At 46.7% G+C, this 26734-nt stretch overlaps 1 protein-coding gene across 1 annotated transcript; it reads right to left on the bottom strand.

Moving 5' to 3' along the window:
• Positions 1-10781: 10781 nt before the first annotated feature.
• LOC119198291 (mothers against decapentaplegic homolog 6-like) lies at positions 10782-26349 on the bottom strand. Its single transcript, XM_037455267.2, has 4 exons — positions 24939-26349; positions 23173-23226; positions 22636-22713; positions 10782-11763 (listed from the first exon to the last, which is right to left on the bottom strand). Exons 1-4 carry the CDS (start codon positions 25678-25680, stop codon positions 11147-11149), a joined length of 1491 nt encoding a protein of 496 aa, XP_037311164.2. The 5' UTR covers positions 25681-26349; the 3' UTR covers positions 10782-11146.
• Between the last annotated feature and the right edge of the window lie 385 nt (positions 26350-26734).

Genomic DNA, 26734 nt, shown 5'->3' with positions numbered 1-26734 from the left:
TTTGTGTATGCTTTTAAAAAAAAAAAAAAACGATATTAACTAATCGGATTCTGCAAATTTGCCTTTTTCAAGTTTTATTTTTGTGGGTTTTCAGTTACTCAATGTCTTACCTCTCAAGATGGAATTCAAGATGCAGGTCAAAGTCCGGGGGGGCCATACCGATCTGAAACGTCTTACACTGTTAAACATTTAACATTGGTAACAGTCTGTTACATTTATTCACTGAAACGTAGACCTCCCCCCGTTGGTTGTGTTTCCAGCATGAAGGGCCACATGTTGCCTCTTTTATCTTCTGTGTCACACACAAACGCATGACTCGCACTAGAAGGTAGCTCTCCCTTCGACCCACAAAGAGTCATGAGGAGAGGATCGCCGTGCCTCCCGCTGCAGGCTGTGACTCATGGCGTGAAACGACAATCCCGGAGAGATAACCCCAGTGCTCCCACTGCGGCTGATTTACAAAAAAACACACACAAGACTGAGGCCCCACCTCTGAGTCACGAGTCACTATACATGGCTGCCGGTCAATCCCTGTGAGAGCAAATTTCCTGTTGTTAGCATGCCTGCATAATCGCATTGATAGCGGACAGGATATTGAGTTGAGGTCATGCAGTTTGCGAGGGGCGTGTGCCAAAGAGCGAGAGTTGAACTCATCTCGGACCAAGCCGCCTCCGTGTGTCGAATCAAACTGACAGAAATTCGTAAAATAAGTCTGTCACGTCCCGATTAAAAGGAGCAAACGGCAGGTTCGAGTGCGAGGGATGCGCCTAGATTTCCTGAGGGTGAGACAATGAATGGAGGCTCCCTCTCCACCGTGTTTTATTGTGTATCCGCCCAAGCCTCCTTAATTTTACAAGCAGTCACTGAAATCTGAAGTCACGAAAAGGTTGTGAATCAGCCCACGAGCAGGTGTCACCGCCCTTTGTTTAAAAGTGAGGTCTGCTGAAAAAAAAAACATGTGGATGTAGCAGGACAAAGAGGAAAGTGAATAAACAAATAAACAAAATAATGTGTTGTCAGATCAAATCACGTCAAGTTCATTTTACTGCAGATGGGATTCGATGAAGGAATGAAAAAGTGACAAAGGGGACGATTCTCAAGTCAATGTTATATCCCTGTTCGTAAAGTCGTCATTTTGATTTTTCATTGTGGGATTATGAGTGTAGATTAATGAGGGGGAAATATGGACGCAAGGCTTCAACGTAACTAAACGAGAAAAATAATGAATGGTCCTGAAGGACTTTTGATTTGCTGTAGAACACATCTGGGGACCTCGGAGAGGCTGGAATACGTCCAGTGAGTCCATGGAGTTGCTTCCCTTTATAACTGCAAACCAGAAATGGTTTCCCTGATCATTGGATTCTCTTTAGCATCGTCATCTTCTCACTGGTGACATCATGCAGCCTTCAGCCACACAATGCCATTCCTGCTTCTAACTGTTTTCACCATCACAATAAAAAAGACCAGAACAAACTATCAGATCATGTGCAGCATCAGAACTCGTGTTTATTGTTAATAATAATAATGCTAATAGAAATAGACATGGTTGTTAATAAAATATAGCACTTCCTCTTGAGATGAACGTGTCCCAGTGACCACATGGCTGTTTATTCACAAAAGAAAAGGTCTGGTTTTCTTTTTATTTTGCTGATTGTGAACATGTGTTCAATGTTTCAAGGGCTCTCTGACAAATAAACATGTGTAAATTGCGCCACCCAGTGTTGATATTCATCACATGCGCGTGCACTTCAAGAGAAGCAGAAGAGCAGCTTGACCAAACAGACTGTCCTCTAGTGAGCAACATAACATTCATCATCAAAAATAAGATTTTTGCCTGTCGAATTATGAGACAATTCTCATAATCTAAATCCTGGTTGTGTTTTCTGTCAAGAATATATGAACCTATCACTGATTGCTACATCAAAGGTACTACGTTTAAAAGCGTACTGCCATGCTGGATTTGTGCGACACTGTCCACTGCACATCATACTTAACAGAACACTAACGCAGGATTGGATTGAGCAAAATTCCTATTTGAACCATAATTGGACATTTTCTCCTTGCATTCCGGCTTTCCATTTGCATTTATGTGACAACAAAAGCCCTCAATCTCAGATAACATATGCATAGAAGATGGAGCATGTGGTCACAGACCATTGCTTTTCTTTGTGGCTGATACAATTTCTCATTCTCCTAAGCCCTATTCACACACCCCTCGACAATATGCAAATAATGTCCCTGGGCTACCATTGTATCGCTGCACTTTAGCAAAATGAGTGAGGGGAACACTATTGTCGCTGGAGTTGTTGTCAAATTCCACGAGCCTTAAAAAAACAAAAATGGCTGCAGCTGATGGTAACGTGGCAGCATAAACAAAGAGACGCGTGTGATCGGCCTAATGTTGTTTGGGGAATGAGAGTCCTGTATTATGAGCAACATGGTAATGAGATACTCTACATTAATACGGCTCATCTCAGTTCATTCCACCTTTCTATTCTGGAACCATATTTGGTCTTTTCGAAGTGTGAAGACATTAAACGTTAAGAAAAAAAAATCATCTCGTCATGACCCTTAAGAATAGTATTAATTATAGTATTAACTAAGATCATATTAAATAACTGTTCTGAACTGTTTAAAGAAGTGGGAAGTAACCAAGAATGTGCTTTCTCAAATGCACAATTAAGCATTTAGTTGGTTAAAAACAAGGTGAGAGGATTTGTTATATTTCCTTTTCAATCATTTCAGTGTTTTCTGGACGAAACAAACACGTACGATGATGTCACTTTGGCTAATTGGGATTTCCCATATTTTCTGATTTCTTTTCTAAACAATAAACGGTAAAATAATCATCAAATTAGTCCACAATAAAAAGTTAAATGAGCCTGAGTCCTGAGGAAGACCAATATTAATGCTGTGAAATGGACATATTTATGAATGACTTTACACATGATAAAAATGTTCATTTAGCAGTTTCAATGCAATTTTTCTTGTAACAGAGTATTCTTACATTGAGGCATTAGTACTTTTACTAATGTATAGGATCCAAATACTTTCTCAATCACTGTTGACTTGTCACCCTTTTTAACGAGTGGTCAAAAGTGAGTAGTTTATGATTTCTACCCTTAAGATTTGGTTTATTTCAGAGTCTGAGTAAAATGGTAAAACTTTATTTTGAGACCACTCAGATTTATTCTGGAACGTCTTGAAATAGAAACGACTGATTTGATAATGTAGAAAGAAAGACATCGTTTACTTCCTGGACGACGGGTTATAACCATTGAACATTAACATTTTTAATATCAACTTAATTTCGATTTCTCTTTTTTTTTTACTGTTATTGTATTGACTTGTTCAATTTGTGTTACCTTTTAACTGTTTTACCTGAAACAAATCAAACGTTGCTATCTAAGCGTTGATTTTGTTTCAATACGTTTGAATTAGATACAGATGGTTTGAAAAAACATGTCTCATTATTCCCTGCTCTCATTGCTTCTCGAATGCACATCTAGAAACACGACGCGAACCTGTTCAATTCACGCCAAAAGATGGCAGCAGAAACCCGTCGACGCCCCACTGAACAAAGTCCACTCATGAACGCAACCACCCCGAGAGATGGAGGCAATTATTTACTTCCAGCACTAAGCAGAGGATCGTGTTTCTGGAGAGAAAGTACAGACACGGTTCAAAGTCTGACTGCGTGCGTTTCCAGTCATCCTTTGGTGCCAGACAGTCTAACTGCATGTCTGCCTGCCAGCACGTCCATCTATCTGTCCACCTGCTTATCTCTGTGTGTGTGTGTGTGTGTGTGTGTGTGTGTGTGTGGGGTCAACCACGCCTCGCATCTTCATCGCTAAGGATTCACAAAAGGTTCCTCATGTCAGGCGTGTAAAATATATCAATAGATATCATGTTTCAGATGGAATTATGATTGTTTAAGATCAATATTTTGTATATGGTTATATCCTAACGTTCCCTCATCTACAAAAAAAATATTACTTTAAACAACAAAATCTCGCTGAGAGAAGAATAAAGAGAGAAGTTCCAGTATGTCTCTTACGTGATCATTTAGATTTGGGAACTATTTGGTATTTAATACACAGTATTCCATGATTAAGCACATAAGTACACAGTATACAGTATGATAAATGATTAATTTAAATAAGGGTTTTGGTCTCGGCCTGGAGTAGGTCTGGTGTTCTGGGCTCGTAGATCCGATCATGTTTCTGCCAAATAAAAACAATAGTTTGATAAAATAAAGTTGTCTACATTAACATAGGGCCAGAAATGATTTAAGTAAAGAAAAAGGACATACATGTATTTACCCATATATATATATATATGACTTGAGCAAACTGAGTAGTCTTTTTGTACAGTGTATTGCAGTAGATTATTTTTTGTAAATCATGTTTACTTATGATGGCTGACATCCATGTTCCAGAGCACGCTGAATATTCCTCTTCATTTCATCAAATGGATTTTATTACTGTAACAAATGGGACTCGTGTCTGAAGTATTTGATAAAGGACAACACGTTATAACCCGTTATAAGTTATAACCCCAGATTGACAAACTAGTTTGATCTTTTTTTTTTTTTTTTTATAATTTTGTTTCAATCCACACATTTAACATTTCAGAAAGTTCATTTTCGGATTAATTCATTATTTTAGTATTGTGGAGGCATCTCTTATGTCGTAAAAGTGAAAACGATGATGCCATAATGAAAAGTTAACTCCTTCATTCAAGTAAAATGTCCCGTTGGACTGCGATGATTTATCACAATACTTTATTACAGTTTTACTTGAACTTACCTTTTAATAGAATTTGTTGATATTAATTGACTGACGTCACAACTCATCGGAAAAAACGCTCATTTCGGATGTTGAGGACTTGGCCTGCAGGGGGGAACTCTGACAACTCCTCCGACACTCTTCAGAACAAGTTGTTGTGACGTGGCCCTCGGGGCTCGGGCTAATACCTGCAACACCAGCACGGCCACGGGCCGAACACAACGTTCTCGCCTCCGCCCTCAGTTTGATTGACGCGGCCCGCAGTAAAAAAACACGTCAAAACACTTTGGACCCCGAGCGGAGACTTTGATTGGCTCTTGTTTTTTGTTTTTTTGACTCCTTTTGAACGACTATCGGCTTACCGCCGCAGAAAGAGAACAACGAGGGCGGTTTTATCTCCTCTTGTCGATGCGGTGGTCCTGAAAGTGAGACCGCTTTTTATTTCGTTTTTTAACACCTCGCTCAAAGACAAAGGGTGAGGGACGAAAAAAAAAAAAAATGGGGCTGCGTACTGACTGTCTGACTGGTTCAAGAGGAGGTCAGACAATGAGGCTCTGTGGCCCCCGGGCTCGCCGCCACGGTTCAATAAAAACCCTTTGATAGGAGGAATAATGTCCGCGTGTTGCAAAGAGGGAGGGGGAAAAAAAGAAGAAAGAAAAAGAAAGATGAAAGAGTCACGTTTAATGTCTCCAACCGTTTCGGGGGGGGGGGGGGGTTGTCTGATGTAGACCTGAAGTACCGCTTGTCCTTCGGTCCACGAATGACGGCGACGCCGCAGCTCGCAGATGACAGGATGACATGTGTACAGCAGCTCAGTAATTACACTTTAAGAGGATGAGAGGCCTCGGAGCTCGGTCCATTACTCCCCCCCCCCCCCCCCCCCCCCGTGTATAATTAATGATTTTTAATGATCTTATGAAAAGGTCCACCGATAACAGGGAGAGTTTAAAGGAGCAGTTGAAAGATGGAGTGAGCTGGGATTTAATCATTTGGGAAATTGTAAATGTGTTACGCGGCCGGTTGCAAAACTGTCAAAATTGTCAGAGCAAAGGGAAAACTTTTGAAAAGATACATTTTTATTGCTGTTTTTTTCTGCCAGCAGAAGGGAAAACAACATGTTTTATAGCCGCAAAACACCTTTCACATTACAGCCACACTGCGGTTCCAAGGTCTGTAAATCAATCCACTACAAACAATTCATTCATAGTATTTCGTGGTCCCCGGATGATGAATCCTAACGACTTCTGGCGACACATGCATCGCACCCGGGATGGAATGCAACATTCATGTCCCCTTCTCGCTGAGCTGCATTCACTTTTTCAATTTAATGTTTTTCATAAGTTTCGTTCGCCACCAAATACGCGCAGAATAAATGTCCTCCGTCCACAGAAAACCTCCCAATCATCGACATTTTAGCATTGTGGGCATGCTAACGTTAGCATTTAGCTAAGTCTGTAGACTTATGATGGACAGAATACAGTCTGTCAGGAGGCATCTCATGGCGTACGCCTGCTTTATGTGTGTTTGCCCCCCCCCCCCTTGTGGGTCTGGACACAAACAGCGAACCTTCTTAAATATTTTCATATCCGTCTGAGGAATACGTTTTGCCGTCCAGATTTAAGCTTCTTGCTTAAAGGATCAGATTGAGCAACAGCGTCTGAGCGAAACAGAGGCCCCCCCCCACCACCCCCCCCCCCCCCCGGTTCATCCCCTTGTAATGTTATCAGGTTCGTTGGGGTGTCGCCCCGAGGCTCACACACGGATTCCTGTCAGCTTTAAACACTGTTTATATGACTTCCAACACCTCTGACAGGCCCAACCCGGCGCTGCAGAATCATGTCCCCCCCCCCCAGTCTGGCTGAAACACGCTGTATTTGCACGGTTTTCTTTTTCTTCTTCGCCCAACTTTATGTCATTCACCGTTGGTGTTTTTTTTTTTTTTTTTTTTTTTTCCACCCGCAGCTCAACTTCACTTCATCCGCCGCTGGGATCACACGGCCTCATGAACTGAGCAGACGGATGATCTGGTTTGCAATGGCACCAAAAAAACACATTGATACAGATACTGTGTTCTTCTGGGCCCGAGAGCAGGCGCAGACTCCTGGAGTCTCTCTCTCTCTCTCTCTCTCTCTCTCGGGCGGCGGCGGCGGGGGGGGGGGGGGGGGAACCTGAGGAGGGGTCGGTGCGGTGCTGGAATCCACCGCACTGGCATCTTACCGGGAGCCAAAACCACATTCTGGAAGTTTGGAAAGCGGAGCGGAGCGACAGCATTTCCTGCATCCGTTTACAGTCCCTCAATGTGGAAAACATTTAGACCTCCTGGAGAAGAGAACGCCGGTTTGCGTTGGGATTTCTTTTCTTCAGTGGTATTTTAGGGTAAATGCAGGTTTCGCCAAGGAAACCATTTTATCTGCAAGCAACAGGAGAGTGGAAACAAAAGAGGAGGTGGTTTGAATCTTGATTGTGTGGTCTCGGGGCAGGATTGTTCTTTGTCATTGATTTGTAGAAGGAATTAAATCAAAACGTCTATGAAATGAGTCAAACATCCTCTGTGCCTCTGGAAGCTGTTGTCTGAGGAGTGTGTCTCTAAGCCAGAATAACCAGGCACAATATTTACCACAACTAAACTACTATTACAACCACCACGTTCACTGCGTTCATTTGGAAGCTTGAGAAACGCTTTCTTTTGGATCTTTAACTTCAGAATCATTCCTGACTTTATATTTACTGACAGACAGTTGGACAAGATGTCAACAAGGTTTCTGTCAAAAAGTACCAAACTAAAATGTGGTAGCGGGGCGTGGTAGGAGTATTATTTTGAAGGCGTACCGAGATGGAGGTGAAGATGACGTCCTGTGTATAAAACAAAATGTTTTTGTTTACACAGTCAGAATATTTCAAATAGATTAAATAATGGCATCACGACTTTTAGAAAGTTCAGAGATCAGCATTAGGAGACATGGCAGGTAATTAACTACGCGTGATTGTCAAAAACCATCCCAAATCAGTCACTTCCTGTGACCTTCTCCGGTGACCTCTGGGATCACAACGGTCCTCATCACACCGTCAGGTGACTCGGGGGGGGGGGGGCTCTTTGGGGGGATCGAAGGGGTTTAACAGGAGTCGAAGAGTCTCTTGGCTTCCACTCGAGAGGCGAGCAGCTTCAGGCCAACGCCCCCCCCCCCCACACACACACACACACACCCGTAATTACACTATGGTGACAGGACACGTTGCTTAAAGACGGACTGCAAAACAAACAGCGGGGCGGAGACGTGGAGCTCGCTGAGTAGGAAGAGTCATCTTTCTACGTATTTCCACGAACTAATGAGGTCACAGAGAGCTCAGCCACGACGACTATTTGTTCATTTCTAGTGAAACAAGTGAGTCTTGTTTTTGCAGTTTGTAAATAGTTTAGTGAGATTTCAGAAATACAAATGTTGGGGGTTGGAAGGAGGCAGATTAAGACAGAGAGATGGAAGCAGCACAACAAGATCACTCTGCAGCTATGGGCAGATTATTTATATGTGCGGTAAACAAACAGAAGCTTTATGGGAATTGATTCATTTTCAGAACCATTGGTCTCCTCCAAAATATTTTCATACGCTGCAAATTTGCTCTGCCAAAGACTTTGATCCTTTCCTTTATGCTTTGAATGATCTAAACATGACCATAACAACCTAAATCCTTTCTTGGTTGAGTGGATATTAATGGGAGAAAGTGATTGTTTGTGCTGCATATAGACGCTGATGTCTAAGTGTAAGCTGCTTAAAGGAGGAACAGCTGCTTTCACTAATGTGACCAGTAAACATCTCTTTAGAACATTTAAATCCAAGATGTCGATTTCATCCTGACATTAAATTCACAGAGCGCAGTCACCCCAGAAGATCATTGTTCTTTATTCTTTATTAATAAAATATCCCACACTCATCAGATCCACCTGTGCTGGGTCTTCGCGCGTTTTATTTTGTGTTTCTTGACTACTTGGGAGCCGCCTGTCACGCTTAATGGCGTGGTTTGTAAAGTTAGCAAATATTTGAATTTGAAAAATGCCCATATTCTCTCCCAAATATCATGCTTGTCCCTAAGCGTTTCTTTACCGAGCGACTAGAGACTATATAAATACCTTCAAACCAATGTGTGCTTACCTTTCTGATTCAAAACTATCCCCTCAACAGCTCCTTTGCTGAACTGAAGCAGCAGCTGTGATGTACACCATCTACATCACGACCCTCGTTTAACCCTGCGGTCCTGTTTAGGGGCTCCAACCCACCAGTTTGGGAACCGCTGCTCTAGGCCTTGAGGGTGGAGGTGACCAACAGAAATACAAAGCGTACAAAGATTTGCACGTATGGAGCTAAGACTTGTGAGCACTCTGGTTTCTTCCTTTTAACCCATCTGTCATCCTGTTTGTGGCAACAAAACAGAGAATTCCTTCCATTAATTACCCATCCCTGATGTATTCGTTAACATAATTATAACATCATAACCTTGACAGGGTAATTGCACGGTGGAGATACGCAGCTCGAGACCCCCCCCCCACCCCCTAAAAAAAAAAAAAAAAAAGAGACGGAGGAGAAACATGGCAGGTTATTTTGGACTCGTCCTTCCAGCAACAACTCTCCCACCCGGATCCCTCTGAATCCTTCCATTGTGTCCTGACCGCGAGTCCCAAACTTTGCCTGGAAAAGCACAGTAGGAGACTTGACTGAAGTACACGTGGGAACGAGCTTTTATGAAAAGGTTTTGATCCCGTTCTGGTTGCTGTGACGTGAAAATACGTGAGTTTAAAACTCCCATCACACACTTTTCGTCGCTTCTTTTCGTCAATAATGACGCTGCGACATCCAGCCTCAGACTGCTTTATGGCCCCCCCCCCCCATCTTCTCATGGAGCCAACTGTGTGGAAGCCCCCTCGCTCTCCGCGGTTTTGCAGCAACAGCAGACCGTGCGCTTGCTTCTTCGTCCTCTCCCTTTTGGTGCTGTAGCGACGCGGAGGTTGTTGAGGGCTGCGTTTTCCCCCCCCGAGGAGCGCTGCGACTGTGTAATCAAGCCCTCTTTACTTTTAGAGCTGAAGTTAATTACAGGTTTCAGCAAAGCAGCCTGCAGAGGTTCAAGGTCATGAAAACAAAAAAATGCCCGACTGGCTGAGCTGAACGAGGAGGTGCTGCTGCCCTTGAAGCCTCTGGGGAGGTTCGGGCCTTTTATTCCGGGCTCTTGCTCTTCAGTACGAGTCTCCGTAAGCGACTGTGTTGTTAGAAAGAGCCAAACAGGATGCCGTTCCACTATAAAACTTTCTGTGGTTTGTTGTGCAATCTCTAAAGTTATGAACTTTATTGTCTCTTACCACTGGCACTGTGATGCCTTTTTACGGTTTGTCATTGCAACCCGCTTTAATGAAAAGGGAACATTTCATATGATTAATGCCATCTGAGCACTCTTGTAAAATGCATTTTGTTCTAAGACGCTCAACAAAAGAACCAAACATTTGAGCATGAGAGATAAATCTTCAACTTTGGGAACAGTGTAATCCAAATAAATCCAAGCTCAAAGGTCCACTTATTTGGTTTTCAGAGTCTTGAATTGGGTCACATGCCGTCATGACATGACCTCAAGGCTTTACTCGACAAAGGTGTCAGATTGTACAAAGCTCTGTGGGTCTATAATCATATTCGACACGGTAACTGTGTTTACATTCCTTCATTTGCTCTGTGATAGCAGCGAGTGTGAGCTGTGCACACACTCTAAGAAGAGGAGTTACACCCAATAACCTCCAATTTGCCTGGTCTCATTACTCAAGAACCACCGTTGCCACGTTCTTCAGCACAGATCAAGGGGATGTGGGGAGTGTTTCTTCAACTTCCCTGATATTTTTTTCTTCACTATTAAGGATCTTCGACAGAATTGGAAACTGATCTGGGAGAATCACAACAATGAGTCCGAGAACACGACTGGTCCTTAGCTTATAGGTAAAAGAACTTCATCCGCCACCGAAAACCTTCATTTATTACAAATACTTTATTGACAATGTGTGTATGGAACACTTTCTGATGGAGTCGCTAAATCACGAGGACATGAACCAGGTTTGTCTTATTTTTACAGTTGATATTTGCGAAAAAAATGACACTGAGAAACTGTAATGCGTACATAGAGGCCAAAGTGCATATTCTTATTCCTTTTTTGTTTGTTTTGTTTTGTCTATATACACATTACACTATATATATATATATATAAATAATTGCATTGTAAAAACGACTCAAGTATTTACATGTATAATATATTTTATATAATATATAAATTTTATATTAAATCTAGGTAGATTACAATTGGGATAACGCGTGAGGAGAGCTCCTGTGAGTTTATCTGTGGTTGTTGAGCAGCACCTCCAGCCAGCACGGGCAGGAGGTGATGAACTGTCTGGAGTAGCAGGGCCCCCAGCCCTTGGCGAAACTGATGCGGACGCTGTGGGGGTCCCAGGGCCCCTCCTGGCACTCGGGCTTCACGCCGCGCTCCGCCATCCAGCTGGAGCGCTCGTAGTCAAACACCTTGAGGGAGAAGCCCGGCATCACCCTCTCCACGCTGAGGCCCCGGGCCCTGGGGGGGTCCAGGGTGGCCGAGTGCACGAACACCGGGTGCTGGCTGCGGTTGTACAGCCACACTCCGTCGGGCTCCCGGCTCAGCGCGATGCCGTGGCCGATCTTACTGCGTATCTGTTGCACGCCGCCGCCGCTCCCGTGGGCGGGGGCGGGGGGTCGTCCGTGGCTGCCCGGGTCGTCGCGGCGACTGTGGTAGGCGTTGGCGTGCAGCTGGCCCAGGCAGAGGCCGGTGCCCTGAGGTAGGTCGTAGAAGATGTTGAGCGAGGGCTCGTAGGCCGGGTAGAGGCGACCCACGCGCGTGCGCTGCTCCCAGTAGGCGACGCTGCACCAGTGAGAGCGGTGCCCGCCGGAGGCCGAGGAGCCGACGGAGGTACCAGTGTCTGAGGGGGAAGGAGAGAGGCCGGTTAACATTCGCGTCACAAAGAGTGCATCCAGTGTGAAACGAAACCACCATTACAAATAGTTTAAGCTAATCCACGGGGCCACAGAGAGCACCGTCTAGCGCTAATTCCATCGGCTGCATTATTCCTCCTAAACGGGGTCATTTTAAGAGGCTACAAAAGGATCTCCTGACACTGTAGCTGGGGCAGCAGTGAGGGAGACATTCACCTCCGTGTTTCTCCTTTAATTTGTCACTTGTGAATACTTTGAAAAAGTGGCTAGAAGTGTCAACACTGAGCAGCCCGCTTCCTCCTCATCACCTCCCTCCACAGCACTCCCTCAGTTCCCGAGTTAAGGAGGAGCAGCGAGTAGGGGGGGGGGTGCAAGGCATTCAGCTCTCTGTCAACCTAGCACAACCCGTGAACCCTTGACCCCCCCCCCCCTCCCACCTCTCCCCCCCCCAGCCTTCATGCTATCAGCTCACATTAACTCCCACACAGAGTGATGCTATTATTTTGCTCCAGAGAGTCTATTGACACTGAGGCTTTAAAGACCCATGTGCCCGTGCCCCCCCCCGAGGAGCACCTCCTCTTCATCCACCGGGGGCCTCCTCCCATCAAGGAACGGCTTCAGGGAGAGAACCAAGACTGAGATTAGGCTAGGTGTGTTATGTTTGCACGGCGGCCATTTTTGTTTGAAAGAGGGAGGAAGAGGCCGTGGTGGGACAGGGAGGAGGAGGAGGAAGAGGAGGACTTGTGTGCGAGTGGTTTTTTTTTGTACAATACAAGCACACATACACTAGATGGTGAGATAGGGCGTCTAACATGCACACATGTACACACACACACACACAAATTGCCCCTTCTGATCCAAAGAGTATGACTATAACACACACAAACACAAACACACACACACACACACAGAAAATTGCACTTCTCATCTGAGGCCCACGTGTGTCATTAGTGAATTCCAGGCTGGCAACTCCTGCGGTCTGGAGTTTTTACAGCTCTCCAATAAGAGAGCGGGCTGCTCAGCTAGCAGAATGTCTCTCTCTCTCTATCTCTTTCTGACTCTCTTTCTCCATCTCACACACACACACACACACACACACACACACACACACAGAGAGAGATCAACACACGTACACAGTTTTTACAAGCCATGCTCTTCCCTGTAATAAGGCTACACAAACATGTCTGGGGAAACACAGGGAGACTTTATGAGTTTGGAATCAAATTAATTTCTCAAGAAGACTTTTTAGGGTTTTTTAGACATAGTGCACTTTAATTTACACATAATGAATGATGCCGAAGAAAGTATCGTATTAAATCCATGCTTTAAAGTCTCTAATGAAACCTACAATATGATACAATTCAGTTTTTTAAAATACTGCCATAACATTTAATCTGTTTTATTCACTTACATGATTTAACTCCTTTTTCTATATGTCTTTTTATATTGTTAACACCCATATTTGTTAAGAACTTTCTTACATATTACTGGTTTACAAATGGAACAAATTCAAAGCACAAAGCATATGTTAGGAATTTAAGTAGAAGTGCACCCCTAGCGGTGGGAAGTATGTTACATGTAACAATGTTTAGTATAGAATAGTAGTTGGTGTGATGTTAGATAGTAGATATTACATTTGTATGTTGAATGAAGTGAATGTGTTATAGACAATAACAATTTAAAGTCATATAAATCATATAAATACTGTACACAATAACATCCTGTCATGATGTAATGTTAAAACCTGGGGACAGAAGCTACAGTCTGTCTTGATGGATTTCTTCTACTTTTCCCAGAGAGGGTTTTTTGTAGAAGTTTTTTCTCCTGTCAGGTATTAATTTAGCAATTGGATGCAAGACAGCCGCATGAGGCAATGTGTTGCACCAGATAAACTGTGATAAACCATTAAGTACTGTGATAAACCATTAAGTACTGTGATCTTATATGTTGTGTTGTAACTGAAGTGTACTAGTTATAAGATGAAGACAAACTATGTATATGATGTTATTTTCACTCTTTGAGGCATAAAGCCAGATGTTTACAAGAGAATGCAGGGGAATGAAAGGGCCAGAAGAGACAGAGAGGGTTTCAGGTTGCTGCAGCAGATTCACACCTAGGGGTGAAAAGGCCGGACCAGGAAGGAGCCAATGACATTCAAATACACCCCGAAGACAACCCCCCCGGGAGCTTCAAATCACCAAACCAAGGAATAAGAACAGGCAGATTTTTCCTGCAGCCGTCCTGAGGAGTCACTTTTGACTTGGCCGGGGAAATCTCTATTTCGCGAAATATATCACTATTCACAATTTTAATTCACTTTGTAATTGTAGGCCTTACTCTTTGTTTAGTTATTAAATACTTTTTGATTTTTAAAACCCGAGCTAGTTGACTTTTGCTTCACTGTGTCCTGCCTGGACGAGAAGAAAGGGAAGCTGGTCTCCCCTTCGGCCTTCAGAACCTAACACATACCATAAAGTATAAAAATGCGAAAGAAAAATGGCAAAAAAAATTGGCAAACATGGCAAAAAGCTGAAGATCGACAGGTGCGTTGTTTAAACTATTTAATCCTAATTTTGGGGCGGTGTGTGTGTGACGGAGCGAGCGGTACCGCATGTCACGTTCATGCTTCTGGCACAGTGTCATCCAGCTCCAGGTGTGATGAGCTCGTGTGAGAACATTCGAGGGAGGCAGGGAGGAGGGGGGAAGGAGGAGGAGGAGGAGGAAAGAGGAAGGAGCGGCTGGGCGACCAAACGTCCTCGCTGGAATTCCAAAAGACGGGTTCAGACTGGAGGTTATCAGCGTGTTTACGTTTTGGGGCGGCGGAAGCCGTGAGCCCCCCGCGCGTCAGAGGGCGCCCGCGTGAACGCGCCAACCCACATCTGCACGCCAGCGGCTGGCAGCAATCACGGCGGCGTCCTGCGAGCAGTTACGCCCGACCGCCGTTTAGCGGCTCTGTTCGACCAATTAGATAAGTGGCCTTTGTTGTTTCGTTTCAAAATCGCTGTCTCTTAGTGCCAGTTTTATCTGATAGAAAAGCAAAGTTCAAGGGTCAGACAGTGACAACAACATTCGTCTTTCCCCTTTCCTTTCTTCCTCTGGAAGAGATGTCAAGAAGAATAGTTGGAGGTTTTGGGAAATACCCCTTTACTTGTTTCCTTGTTGAGGCTGGGATCAGAAGACCGAAATCACACTCGTGCTTGGTGAACGTAGCCGGGGGAAAAAGATGGTTATCTTGGCCAAAGCTGCATTTCCTCATTACAGCCGGCCGCATCTGAAGAAATGTTATCCCCACTTGACTCGCCGGTTCTACCGTCTAGTTCCCAAAGAATTGATTTCTTGTGATATATACATGCCCATTAAAGTTCATTACTTTTTGTAAGCATCGCTACAAAGTGCATGAAAACAGCCTGCTTTGAAAACACAATTATACATGACCCAAAACCCAAACTATACATGTTCTTCTCTCCCTCCAGTCGGAGCAGTTGAGGCCTCCTCTTGCTAACCCTAACCTGCACAGAGGTGAAGAAAAAAAAAAAAGCTCTGGGGGAAAAATAAGGGGGAAGTAGAGGAGTAAAAAAAAGAAAAAAAAAAAAAAGAGACTGGTTGAACGAGGGAGCGGGAAAATGAGAGGGAAAGAGAGAGAGAACCTGCCAAGCATAACCAGCATCCAGGGGAAAAAAGGAAGAGAGAGAAAGAGACTGTGAGAAAGGGAGGGAGGGAGGGGGGGGGAGAGACCCCCGTCTTTCATCCAGTGCCAAGGATTAGATTCCCCTCCAGTTATTAGACTCTTCAACTGTGCTGAAAGAAGTGGGTTGGGCAGAGAGAGAGAGAGAGAAGGGGGGGGGGCGACAGAGGGGTGGATAGAATTCAGCTACTGACCAAATGTCGGCCGCCTCTGAGACGCTTTGTTTTGATTTAACTTCCTCAAATCCCCCCCCCCCCCCCCAAAAGAGATTGGGTCGGGGTGAGGGGGGGGCGGGGCGTGCGTACCCCTCCCTCTGTGCAAACGGTAGGTTGCGTGTTGTCTGAGACAACGATCATTACAGGGCAACTTCGGTCCAGCGACGCCACTTTCAAGCTGGCGTCTCGACTATCGCTGCCATCAGGAGGGCTGCGTTATCGCCCAGACACGGCCTTTACAATCCCCCCCCCCCCACACACACACACACACACACACACACACACAGATTCCTGCACACGCACGCTATTTCCTTCTCCCTGTGTTTCCATTGTAAAGTGGATCTTGTGATGCAGCCCGCTGCAGTGTGCGGCTCCGCGGCCCCTTCGCCGGCTTCCAAGAGAAACACAGCGCTCCAACGCCGACCATTATTCCATGCGAACAAACGGCCGCATTCCTTCGCCCCCCCCTTCACGGGGTCAACGGGGGCCACAGGAAAGTTGTCCGCCGTGCGTCCAACCGAAGGGTTCCTAGCGAGACGTGTTTTTCGGGGGGGGGGGGGGGTAGTTTGGGAAAAGCTCCTCCAAGGAGGAAGAGAGAAAGTAACCAGTTTCCTGCATTTCTGCTGCTGCTTCAAAGACGAGCCGAGGCCAAAGAATGTCTCCAACGTCTCGTCCATTGTTGCACTCGGGACTCCGCTGTCACGTCTCGTATCGTCCGCCACGCTTTGTGTCGTCACTTATGGACTAGGGGGGGGGGGGGGAGCTGGAGATCCAAAACGGTTTCCACTTTGGTTTTTATGATTACAGCTGAATAAATGAGCCTGACTATTTCCCATTATATTACCACTTTCTTTTGCACTAAATCTCAAAAGGTTATATTGATTTATTTCTTCACCAATAACATATAAAGTTAAGTTAAGTTTTTGCACATAAGCACACTCACGCCTTTTTCCTGACTGAAAACAATTGTCCAGATAGACAAAGTAGCCACGGAGGTATAACACTTTTTATCGTGGGTGTGCCATTTTGGCAGCAGAGGCCCCAAAACAGGCTCGGTAGGAACAAGTCAGCTTAGCGGCAGGAGGATGAGCTCCAGTGTTGGTGCGTGATTTATTGTTCTTCATCACCGTCATTTGACCTGCATTTCTGGCGTAATGCTGTTTTTTTTCGCGCACACGAGGTGAAAACAAACACATCAAAGACGACGTTTTTGCGCTGGAAGCGGCTTCCCCGGGGGGGGGGGGTGGGGATCAGCTGACGGGGTTTTTGATGCAACGTGTGGTCCAACAGTTACCTACAGATGGTTCTTCTTACGCTGCGAGAAGAGGCACAAACCCGGTGAGAATGAAAAAGTCCATTTGAACTCTGAATTGAGAGACAAAAGGAGACGGCGAGAAGCGGAGCTCTGCAGTTGACAGCCCCCCCCTCCCAACACATTCCTGGACAGGCCCTCTTCCTCAACACTTCCTCCCCCCCCCCCCCCCCCCCCCCGCCCGGCCAGTCACCGGGGTCAAGTTGACAAGTCTCTCATTGAGCCTCGCGGGGTCCCACCGAACGGCCTTCACTCCTCACGACATAATTACACACATTTATTGGTGGGACGGATCCATTGGTTGGTTCCTCTGCGGAGACGCCGTTATGAGATTCCTTCTCAAACTTCATTTGGGGAGAACTATCTGAATGAAACGCCAGCGTGGAACGCGCTGATGTTTAAAAAAATAACCGTGGGCTGACAGTACAATGCACAATCGCCATGCATAACTCACGCAGTGAGGGGGGTGGGGGGGGGGGGGGGGGGGGGGGGGGGGGGGTGACACGAGGAATGTGAAGCCTGCAGTGAATTAGTAGAGTTACCTTTGCACATGTGAACGATAACAACAGCATTTACCATGAATTAAATCTGCTTTGATTAAGGAACACAGCCTGTTATAGTCCCAGCTCACTGTGTGGATATGTCCACACTGTATAAATACAGGGACATGTGGTTATATTTAAGGAATCATCTCAAACCCAGAATTTCTAGCTTTTTAGCCTTGTTTGCTAGTTGCTAACTTTATTAGTGTTTTTATTTCATCAGCGACTCAACCGATGGGCTACTGGACACCGTGCAGCTGAGGGGGGGGGGCTGCACAGTTGTATGAAATGTGGGTCACACGCCAGAAACATCGACTCGCGCAGGTTCACCCATGAAATAGTTATGTTTCCAGTAATTTGGAGCAAAATAAGTGGCATTAAAATGTGTCATATATATGTAAATATGCATATGCAGTAAGTAAATTACGTAACTATAAACACGTCACTTATTATGTATACGTAACGGTAAATACATAGCTATATATTTCTAGTTATATATACATATACCTAACTATAAATATTTAGATATATATCTATAGTTACGTATATGTCTGTTGCGTATATACACTCCTCATTAAAGTCGGATGCTGGAGCTTAAATACACTGGGCTACTGTGAGTGTTAGTGTAGTTTCCAATATCACGGGTGAATGCCCAGCACACACACACACACACACACACACGCACGCACGCACGCACGCACGCACAACCCCACACACACACGCTACATTGCCTGAAAAAAAAAAAAAACCTGAAAATGTCGCCTTGGTCTTAACTCTGCGCTTCCAGCACAGGCGACAGTTTCCTGCATTTCACAGAGCCAGAGAGCCTGTGTACACATCTGCAAAGAATCTCCAGGTTCAGCCGCATGGCAGGATTCCATTAAAAGCCAAATTGCGGGTTGGCAAAAACTCTGAGGGAACAACGGAACGCCACAGCCAGTCCTGTAATTTAAACCTTATTTTAAATTGTGATGGCTTGACAACATGGACCCGAAAGAGAGAGAGGGGTGGCCAGAATGAGACTCGCAAAAAGACGGAGGGAAAGAGATCCAGACTGCGTGGACGGCACACTGGAGAGGGCTATGGAAGGAACCAGTGTCAACCCGTATCAGACAAAGAGGGACAAGAGACCCAACGCGAGGAGGAAGAGGGAGAATAGAAGAGGGGATCGGAAAAAAGAGAGAGGAGGCAACGTCGCTGAAACGTTATCTGTTACTCTCTTTCTCACGTGTAACACTTCCTGAAGTCCATGAACTCTTTAGGAGGTCAAGGGTTAACTAATGCCACTCACACAGACACGTGAAGCGGTGTTGCGTCTACCGCGGGGGGGGAGGGGGGCGGGAACGGAAGCCGAGATCAAAGACCGAATTCCTGAAAATAAGATGTCAATAAATAGGAAATTAAATGAAACTATTTGTGCTTTTGTCCTTTTAGTTCCGTATTGGGCGAAACCCGCGGCGTTATCCGATATCCCTCCCTGTGTCCTCAAGCACTTGGACCAAAGTCCTTCAGAGTCCTGCGTGTTGACTGTTTCTACGTCTCCGCCCCAACAAACGCGTTTTACATGCAAGAAGTTGCGGCGTTGGTGCCTGGGCAGAGAAGGGTTTACCGCCTACTTCTGCGAGAAACTGAGCGGAAAACACTCAATTCTTGCTTCTTCTAAATGTGTCAGGGCCTTAAAACTCCTGTTGCCGTTGCCTGATGAGTGGTCACTGTGAAGGGATGTTGTGACAAATGCGTTGAACATCGGCGAGCAATTCCCCACAGTCGAACATTGGATGCATATGAACTTTATTTCTCGTAGACGGGGTTTTAATAACGGTCTAAACCCATAAAAAGGCCCAAAGGAATCCTGAAAACCAACAAAAAGGGAATAAACCAAACCGACGTGAGGGAGCGCTGGGTGGATGGTACCCGGCGTGGAAAATACTTGAGGAAATGGCAAATGGGCCGGCACTTGATGTTGAATTCCACAGTCTAATGTGTCTCAGTGAGGCGTAAAAAGGGGACGCATCGCCAGCAGAGAGACCCGAGGCTCCAGGTCACTGAGAGGACCACTCCCCCGTCCCCCCGTCCCCACACGCGTGACGCCTCGCGCCTTTGCACCACTTTGCACCACGTACGGCCCGGCGTCGAACCCCCGAAAGCGACCTCCACGACCCCCCCCCCCCCCCCTCCTCCAAGAATGTCGGCCCGGGGTCCGCGCCGCCCTTTAAGCATCGGCGGCGATACGTTCAAACGCGTATCAGGTGTCACCCTCCAGAGTCGGAGCCCCTCATCCCCCCCCCACCTCCCCAATTTCCCAACATTCCTGGGCCGTGCCCCATCAGTCAAAGGGCCGATTCATGGGGTTAATGCGGCAGCGAGTGCAGACAGGGCTTTGAGACAGGATGTTTGGCTGATACCTGCTCCGCTTAAGCAAACAAGCCACCAAAATATGATTACTGAGGGGCAGAAGGGGGGCAGCCTACTTGTCCTTATACCTCAGTGCAGTCCAGGACACGCTAATGTCCACTAAGTACCATTTGCTTCACTTGTTTCCACACGTTCTAAAAGCCTAAAGACAACAAGGGGGACGAAGGGTCTGAGGAGCGCAGTGCGATGACGTCATCGCTGCCGAAGACGTCGCCGTCTCTTCTGGCCTCGTCCTTTCCACAGTCTCTCCCACCCCTTAAAATAACCATCATTTTTTGTGATTTTTTTGTGAAACAAAAGGTTGTTTATTGGCTGGAAACTGGTACGTTCACGTTGTTTTTTCGTGATCGTGCGAGTTGTCCTTTTGTCTCACGCTGTTGTTCATGTTTCTGCTGGGTTTTCTCCAACAAGTCACACATCATTCCCCCCAAAACAATATGTTCCCGTCAACACTGGAAGCTGAAGGAGCAGTTCGCCTATTAAATGATCAAAAAGTCGTCAAAGACCAGCCCGTGCATGTACTTTGTGTCAAGATAGTAGTTGAGATGCTCCAGTAAATCTTATTTTGAAAAAAGTGATATTAAATGTCAAGTTGAAAAAAAAAAACAGCAAGAACGTTGCCTTTCGCTTACGGCCGATCGCGTGATGTTCGTTTCTATGTGCGTTTTGGGTCCAGAAGAACCCCTATGCTAGTTTTCTGGAACGATCTTATCACTGAGTCAGACAGAAATTCCTCCCTTTCTCCCTCTCGTCTCACTCCCTCACACGCACACACACACACACACAGTGACACACACACACACACACACACATACACAGTGACCCTGACAATAAGCAGCCGAATGACACGTTTTGTCGGGTGTCACGGAGCGACAGTCCAAGTCGATTTATGAAACTTCCAGTGGCTTTTTTTTCCCCCCCTTTCAAAGCCGTGCCGTCTGCTGCGGTTTGAAGGGAACGTTAACTGATTGAATGATAAAAGAGGCCCGGGCAAAGGTATGTATGGACCACACCCTGCTGCAGCCTTCCCCTCACCCCCCCCTTAAAAGCAAGGGCGGCTTTAAAAAGGAATAAAAAAAAGAAATTTAAAAAAGATATGCTAAAGTGCCGAAGCACATGTTCAATGTTTGCATTTGTTCTAAAGAAAAACATCAGAGGCTTTTAGATGATCACCTGCACAGAAAAGCTCCATTCACACTCGTGAAAGATCCAAGAAACATCAAGGTCTTCTCTTTACAGAGCTGCAGACGATTCTTTTGGTGCGCGCTTCGTGTTCGGCTTACTTCCTGCTCATTATACCAGTCGTTACTCAAAAGAGGGGCCTTACAACTTGACAAAAGCTACACGCAGGATTCCTGGCTACCTCCGTTAAGTCTCTTTCCTGCTCCAGCTCTTGGCCTGAGCTGCTCCGCTTCTTGGCTGCAGCGTTCTGGTGTGTGGGGGGGGGGGTGGGTGGTTAGGGTTAGGGGGGGGGCAGGGGATCAGAGACCACACACACACACACACACACAGAATTACCCAAACACACAACATCTTTTAAGGAATCTTATCTATTTAGACTCTTTTTCACCAGGCAGACAATAAAACCTAAAACGTGCCTCTTGTTTGACTCGTGACCTCGACTGAGCAGACTGGAAACAAAATGAGTTCATATCCCACAAATAAAACCGTGCACACTGTGTGCATCTAATACGTTTTAGAAAACATTCATAAGCGTGTGGAAAAGCTTTAAAGCTGCCTTTAGATCCTCATTGTTGGAAATAACTGCAGAGAAAATGTAATCCAAGCAATTAAAGCATCATTCTTTTCACATTTCTGTGGGGGGGTGGGGGGGGGGGGGGCAGCAGATGATTCTGCAGAGAGCCCCGCGACGCTGCGACTGCGCTACGCAGGCCTCACGGGGGCCCGTTCGCCTCCTTTCGGCGCCGTCCACGCGCGGGCCCAGGGAGGCTGGACCGAGCGGGCCTTGTGGGTTTCTTCTAACGCTACGAGGACATCTCCACCCGACCCCGGCACGTAAACAAATAAAGCTCCAGTTTCATCATCTAGAGGGGGCTGTTTCCTGTCCAAAACGCAGCCCCCCCCCCTCAGGCCCCCACCCAGTCTCTCTTTCCACATATACACACAAAAAAAAAAACTCTACACCTCCGCCTCATCAGAGCCGCTCGCCCCCCCCCCCCCCACGAAAAAATGCCAGCCTCTTTCCACCGCTCAATTGCCGAGAGGAATGGAGGGATTTGAGGGAAGAAAGAGGGGGGGGGGGGGGAAAAGGGGGGGGGGGGGGGGGAATGGGTGGCTCCGTGAGGGAAAAGGGGGACTGGGATCTTATTGCAGCTTCATCCCAGGGAAATATTTTGCTCGTGGAGAAAGCATTGGGAGAGAGAGAGAGGGAGAGAGAGAGAGAGGGTAGAGAAAGGCTACACTGCTGTGGCATCTAGATAGTGAGAGACCCCCCCAGACCCCCCCCCCCACCCCCCCTCTCTCTCTGACAATAGAAGCTTTATGCACTGCAGCTTCTGCTTGTCTCAACAGCCTCTGAAAAAGAAATACTGACACCGGTGGTCAGCGTGATTTACATGACGCACGCTGTGCCGAGAGGTCAGACTTCTTCAGGGAGGAGGAAAAAAAACGACGCGACGTCGCGACCCGCAGGGAAAAAACAAAAAACGAAACCCCGATGTGTCACTCACCAGCGTAGTCTCTCGACGAAACGTGAGGCGCAGGGGGCGGGAGGGGGGGCACAGCTTCAGTGTAAGACAGAGTCGAGTCTGGCGGTTGGTTTGTGGAGAGAGAAGAAACACAAACAAACAGGAGAATTATTTTTGGATGTTTAGGGGCTTACGCGTGATGTGATTGTGAAGTGGTTGGCGTTTTTTTGGACTATCGGAGGCTACAAAAAAAAAAAAAAAGACTACTCGAAGGCCACCTTGAATGACGCGATGTTTTGATGGATGAATAATGAAGATGAGAATTGGTCGCCGGCTTTAATAAGTCTCTCAAACCCGGAGAGCAGACTGTGTGTCTGCAGCAACACAGCCTCCCCAATTATAAACTCTACACTTCAAAAGGGGAGATGAGCACAGATAAGACTCAACTAATTCTGTGTCGCGTTCAACGCGAAGATAATCTGCGTTTCCAGGCCGAAAATATGACGTTGACGACACCGTCTCTGGGTCGTTTTTTTAACCGGGTTTGCGATGTCGGCGAAAGGGTTTCTCCAAACTCACCCAGTGGCTTGTGTTCATCCAAACGGGACAGGGAGTAGGGGGGAGGAGGTGAATCTGCAAAACACAACGACAGTTGGCGTTTAATTTGAAGGCGGCATACGGTCTTATTGCTCAACAAGTCAGCAGGAGGAAGAAAAGTACAGAGGTGATCACTCCGCACGCCGTAATATGAGCTGCCGCCTTAACTTAACTTAAGCATTAAAGTGAAATGCTTACAATTTAATACTTTGTTTAACGCATCATGAACTTTGTCCTATGTTGCGAACTCTAACAATACACGATCCACAATAACACGTTTTATTTTGAAAACCCAGCTCTTGATAATCCTCAATTACATTACTTTTATCCAAAGCGATAATATACAGTAAGTGCATTTCAACCATAGAGATACAAACTCAATCAAGAAGCACGTTAAAAAAAGTCTTTAAACGACATGAAGCACAATAATACATGCACTCCATTTTCAGAGTGGTTGAACTGACACAACACCTGTTTCTGTAGCTAATGATAATGTCTGGACTACCTCTTCACATGTTGTTGGTCCTGAGGTAATATCACTGTTTAGATTTATAGGCCACCTTCAGAAACAGATCTGAGGAGCTTTTGCAGTGACTGCATGATTGCGACACTGTAATCATGTGCAGTCTATTCTATTTTTTTTTTTTTAAATACAACCTGGACCTGCAGGCATCTCGCCCTGTCTTGTTTATCTTTTTAAAGCGAGCTATATTGGATTCTCAATGTGTTCAGTTTGCCCTTTTGCTTTCACGACATCTTCGTAAAGTTTTCAGCCAAGTTGTCTCACAGGGGCGGGTGGGGGGGGGGGGGGGGGGGGACTTCTTCTATGTGAAAGCAGCACTGTGAACTACCAGCAAATGCTGCAGGGAGAGTCCCTCCGGGTCCAAAGTGGACGCGGGTTTGCGGCTGCGGCCCCTTTAAGAGCACAGGCAGTAATTGCTGGAGTTCTCAGTCAGATACCCAGCGCGTCAGTCTGGCGCCAGCACTATGCAAACTGTATATTATCGGCACTCCTTCACCTAAATAACAAGAGGACGACCTCCTTGTAAGAGAGAGAGAGAGAGAGAGAGAGAGAGAGAGAGAGAGAGACAGAAGAATTAGAAGAAGATAAAAAGAGAGTCTAAGTGCAACTTGAGAGCGACCTTCAATTGGATGATGTGGGAAGCAGCAAAGTTTTGTGCAAATTTAAATAAATGTGTGTGGAATAAAAGTAATGGTTGGAAAAAAAGAAAAAGGCCAGAGTTATGAGAACTGCATGCATGCAGTGACACACGATATTTACTGTCGGGGGCTGTACATAGTGTGCAGTAACATATTATTGCAAATGGAAGATGGCTCCATCAGGAACAACTGAAAGGACTTAATAAGTGTTCTTTTCTCGTCATTGTGACTACGTCAACAATAACTATGTTCTTGTTGAGGTCCAGGTTGCAGGCAAACAACACTGTGACCGATTTATATTCACGTTGCAAATATAATGTATTATCTATGTCACAATATATCTATATATAATGACGCCCTTCACTTTAATGAGATTCACTTCATTCCCAGCGAGGCCCTGCACCTACATTTGGACTCCCGGGGGTTGAAGGTGAGGGTTAATGAGGTGTTTCACAGGGAAGAATGACAGAACGACATCATTATCTATCTTTGTAACCCGTACATCTGATCACATGCAAGTTGAAAGTTATTTTCTGAAGGGAAATGTCTGATTTAAAGCACCGCTCCCCCAACGGCGATGTCCTTACCTGGTCCACATAGGCGGCTGTAGTGATAGGGATTGCAGCACACCTTTGCGCCGTCGACTGCGCCGAAGCTCTGGCACTGGCCCAGCGTTTTGAGGCGGGCGGAGGGCGGCAGGTCGCTCCAGCGGTACACCTTGGACACGAGCCACTGTGGAGGGACGTGACGCGCCCCGAGCCGCAGCTCGGTGCTGGGCACCATGACACACTCGCTGGGCATCCCTCCTTTGGTCTCCACGGCCTTCACCAAGGCATCCAGAGATCTCTCCTTGAGTCTTTTCAAAAAAGCGTGCGCGGTGCTCGCGAGTTCCTCCTCCAGCGCCGCGTGCCTCGGGGCGCACTGACAAGCGCCCCCTGCGTCTTTCCGCGGGGCCCAATAAGGGCTCCGGGGTCTGAGGTCCCATTCCCCGAACAAACAACACGTCACCGTCCTGGCGTCGCCCTGCTGTCCCCGCCGGGAGCCCCTCGGCTCCGGAGTGCACATGGCGCCCCGGTCATCCTCCGGCTGCTCCTCTTCCTCCCTCTCGGCGCTCTCCGTGAGGTCTCCAGCCTCCCCCGTGGGTCCCGGAAACGGGTCGGCGTGCGTCACCGACCGCTGCTCGTGTCTGCGCAGCTTTCCCGGGTGTCTGCCGCACGGGCCGTTCCGTCCTTCCTCACCTCGTCTGCCTCCATCCCGTCCGTCGCTCTCGGTGACCAGACGGCTTCTCCAGAGTCGCCGTACAAGACCTGAGCGTTTCGACTTGAACATACGACAACCTTAGACAGTTTTGGTTTTGCCCTGTCGGTCCCGCCCGGGTCTCGGGAGGCTGCCACATCGATTTACGCCCGACGCGCAGGACCGCGGGTTTGTGCACGGCGCGCACCACATGCGCAGCCGGTGGTCACCGTTTTCTGGCTCTCCCGCAGCATCAGAGGAGTGATTTCAAAACCACGCGTTGTCGTGTTAAAACATCGCCAAGACGTCTGCACGGGAAGGCTTCGCGCGGCCACCGCGCAGCGACCTGCCGGCGCCGCCGACGACTCAATTAAAGCCGCGACTAGTGGCAGCCCTCGCGCAAAGCCCTCAACTGCCCCGACACGCCGAGATCCCCGCACACGATCCACACACCATAGTCGGACCTCTCCGGGAGCGGCGTCGCTTTTACGCGAACACGAACGTTCATCGGAAACGATAATCCAGACGTTTTTTTGCGGAGTTTCTGCCTTCGTGAACCTCTTGAACCGTGAGCGATCCTTCCACTTCACTTCGAATTAAATCCCCGCAGCACCCGACGTGCCGGTGGTTTGTGTCGCTGTGGTTGGAAGCGATAATCCCGCTGCAGAGTCCCCGGGACTCCAGCGCAACAAACAAAACTCCGGGACAAGGATTCCGTGCTGAGAAGTTGTTTTAAAGAGAAGCTGGAATTACTCCACTCTCCACTCCCCCCCCCCCCCCCACCCCACCCCCTGCAAGTCTCTGTCGGACGCGCACACACGTAAACACACACGCGCGCACACGCGTAGCCACATGCACACACGCCGCCGCTGCGCACACGGGAGTCAAGCCGAACAGAATGGACGGAATGGTTGTTTGACGGAGATTTTCAAAACAAAGGTTTTAACGGTGAACGTGGTGCGCAAATTTGTTGAAGAAAAGTTTTTTACGTCGATGAAAAAAATAGATTCATTTATTGTGTGATCCCAAGGCCTCTGTTAATCTTCATATTCTAAAAACTACACTATTGAAACTAAAAAAAGGGAAGGCAAGGGAACTAATTCTGAAGGGAGCAGATAATCTGGCCCTATTCATAACATTTCGAGTT

This window comes from Pungitius pungitius, chromosome 4 (genome assembly GCF_949316345.1).
Source record: "Pungitius pungitius chromosome 4, fPunPun2.1, whole genome shotgun sequence".
In the NCBI taxonomy this organism is placed as follows: domain Eukaryota; kingdom Metazoa; phylum Chordata; class Actinopteri; order Perciformes; family Gasterosteidae; genus Pungitius; species Pungitius pungitius.
The sequence above is the reverse complement of the archived record's forward strand: the minus strand, read 5'-3'. Positions and strand labels throughout refer to the sequence as shown.

Coding starts and splice junctions, on each gene's coding strand:
- LOC119198291 (XM_037455267.2), bottom strand. CDS start 25,680: ATGTTCAAGTCGAAACGCTCAGGTCTTGTACGGCGACTCTGGAGAAGC. Junction 23,227..24,938: donor CAGCCGCCTATGTGGACCAG/GTAAGGACATCG, acceptor TGTGTTTTGCAG/ATTCACCTCCTCCCCCCTAC. Junction 11,764..22,635: donor TTCGTCGAGAGACTACGCTG/GTGAGTGACACA, acceptor CTTCCCCCTCAG/ACACTGGTACCTCCGTCGGC.